This window comes from Penaeus vannamei, chromosome 18, assembly GCF_042767895.1.
Source record: "Penaeus vannamei isolate JL-2024 chromosome 18, ASM4276789v1, whole genome shotgun sequence".
Lineage (NCBI taxonomy): Eukaryota > Metazoa > Arthropoda > Malacostraca > Decapoda > Penaeidae > Penaeus > Penaeus vannamei.
In genome coordinates this window covers 18895484-18897983 of record NC_091566.1, presented here as the reverse complement: position 1 = coordinate 18897983, position 2500 = coordinate 18895484, and the positions used below count along the sequence as shown (strand labels likewise).

The 2500-nt window shown below is 34.1% G+C and overlaps 1 protein-coding gene across 1 annotated transcript in view; it reads right to left on the bottom strand.

The window, feature by feature from the left end:
• Positions 1–2500, bottom strand: part of PolD2 (DNA polymerase delta subunit 2) — a 21134-nt gene that overhangs the window by 3628 nt on the left and 15006 nt on the right. Inside the window, exons 3-6 of the mRNA XM_027371400.2 lie at positions 1922–2045; positions 1595–1709; positions 831–979; positions 107–198 (exon numbers count right to left, since the gene is read on the bottom strand). Of these exons, the coding sequence (XP_027227201.2) occupies positions 107–198; positions 831–979; positions 1595–1709; positions 1922–2045 (480 nt within the window). The remainder of the gene's footprint in view (positions 1–106; positions 199–830; positions 980–1594; positions 1710–1921; positions 2046–2500) is intronic.

The window sequence follows — 2500 nt, the reverse complement described above, 5'->3', positions numbered from 1 at the left end:
TTATATATATGCCATGTAGTGTACATAATAAAGACTTAATTCATCCAAGATCTGAGGTCATTTTTGGTTTCACAATGAATAGCCATGAATAGGCATCTAGACATACCGCAATCTGTGTTAATATGTCGTCAAGTTCTTTCACCAACTTCAATTTGTCTGGCTTTTCCTTCTCCCCCTTTGCGCAACTGACAGAGTTTCCTGTTAATAAATATTGATTAATGAAAGAAGTTTTAATTAATCTCATTACACATATCATTAAAAAAAAACTTGATTTCCTATTGCAAATTTACATTTAATAAAAGACAACTAAAATTAAAAGGATTCTAATGATAAGTATAAAGTATCATTTACATTCACAATACCTACAACTCTTAGCTAAACGTGCAATAAATTATTGTTCACATATATGTAATTTTTGAAGACAAAATAAGATTATATATAAAGGAAGATGGGAAAAAATATCCATCTGGCAAATTAACCTGTTATAAAGAATAAATTGGAAATGAGAAAATCAAGAAAAGCCACATAAGAAGCTAAATGAACATGCTGACTCATGATGGATTCTACTTTGATCTATCAGTTTATTTAATCATTTCTTCATGAACATGATACCCTAAAGTTAGTATATAAGAAAGAAAGAAAAAAGAAAATAGAAAAAAAAGAAAAAAAAAGAAAAAGAAAAAGAAGAAAGAAAATAAACTTTTGTTATTCTTCACACTTTTATCCCTATAAATGCACTAGTTTATGTATTTCATTAGGAATGGAATAAGTATACCGATGAAAGGTAAAAAAAACTTGCAACAATTTGCATACGTAATAAAAATACATACCAGCAATAACAACTCTAGAGATGTTGGCCACAGCTGCTTGCTCCTCTGAGTGACCCAAATGCCCAGAGAGATAATCGATCAGTAGTTCCAGGGATAAGAGGGAGTCCACTGATGAGCTCAACTCCAGTCCAGATATGAGCACTACATATCTGAAGTCAGAAATGTAGTCTTCAGAACTTGATTGCAGAGATAATATGGCTTGTAACCCCAACAGTCTAACAGCAATTGAATGACTGTATTTGTACTTTTGACATACAGTGTGCTCCACTGCTCAATAACTATGTCACATGACACTGTTATGAACCATACATTTTCTGGTGTCAAAATTTGAGTTCTACAAACATCAGCAATAAAAACTGGTCACAGTAGAGAAGATAATCTGTTACTTGCACAATCCTTGACTGTCAGGGCAGCAAAGTTAGGCCAGTGAATTGCATTTTTTTAGTGGTCCAACCTTTACATTGGGTTAGAATGTATGTCACATCCCATGAATGGCTGTCAAATTTAGGCTGAGAAATAGCATTGAGGCTTTAATACCTCCTACTTACATCAAAGCCGCTAACCAGGACTCTATAAGTGAATATATTTACATGAAAACATATGTGCTAATTGACTGCAAATTATGTGTCAGCATGTTTGGGGGCCAAAAAATGGTAGGCTTTTTAGTTTGGGGTAAGACTAATTATTTGCATTGCTACTGCAAAGGTTTTTAAGGTTTACAATTGCTAAATCCTCCCTCATCCAAAACAGAAAAGAAGCCTAACCTATCATCCTCAACCACATCGTGCTTCACAGGCTCTGGAAGTCCAGCAAAACAGATATCCTCCACAGCAAATTTGCCACCAGAGCCCTCTTGGCCTAGAACAGCACAAATGATCCCTGAAAAGATGCCAAACATCAGCACCCTCATGTTAGGAAACCCACACTACACCACACACACACACACTCTTTCTTTCTTTCTTTCTTTCTTTCTTTCTTTCTTTCTTTCTTTCTCTCTCTCTCTCTCTCTCCACCATCTTCTTTCTAAACAATATGTATCAGTAATGATTCAGAAAAGAAGCAAGAAACATGATTACATAATATTTACTCACCTGTAACCAGGTTGGGAATATCTATGTTTCCCACCAACTGAATTCTCTGTAGTTCATCCTCAAGTATGAGATCATCATCATTGCTTACATACTTTTCTAAAACTGGTTGTGGCATCAGATGGTGCTATGGATAAAAAGTTTTTTTTTTTAATATAATAATTATCCTTTGGCCATGTCAATCACTCCTGAATACTTCTTCAAGCTAAAGATTGTAAAACAGAATACTGATGGACCAGCACAAGAAATAGTCTTTGATACAGAGGAACACATGTAAAATAAAAATCATGGGTGACAAAGCAAAGATAAAGAAAATGAAGAAAAGAAGTGATTATGAATATCAGTCCATTGCAGTTAACCAACTCAGAAATTCTTGGCTTAGATATTTTTGCTCATACCATAACATCAAACCATAAACTCCATTGGTTTGTTCTGCTTTTATTAGAAAAAAAGTCATTCCTGTGCTGTGCTATTTGACAAAACCTTCAGTCAATTAATTTTAAGTTTAGATAAATAATTCTTGTACTATTTGGCAAACTTCCTCCAGCTACATTCCTTTAACCCCATTTTGTTATACACCTC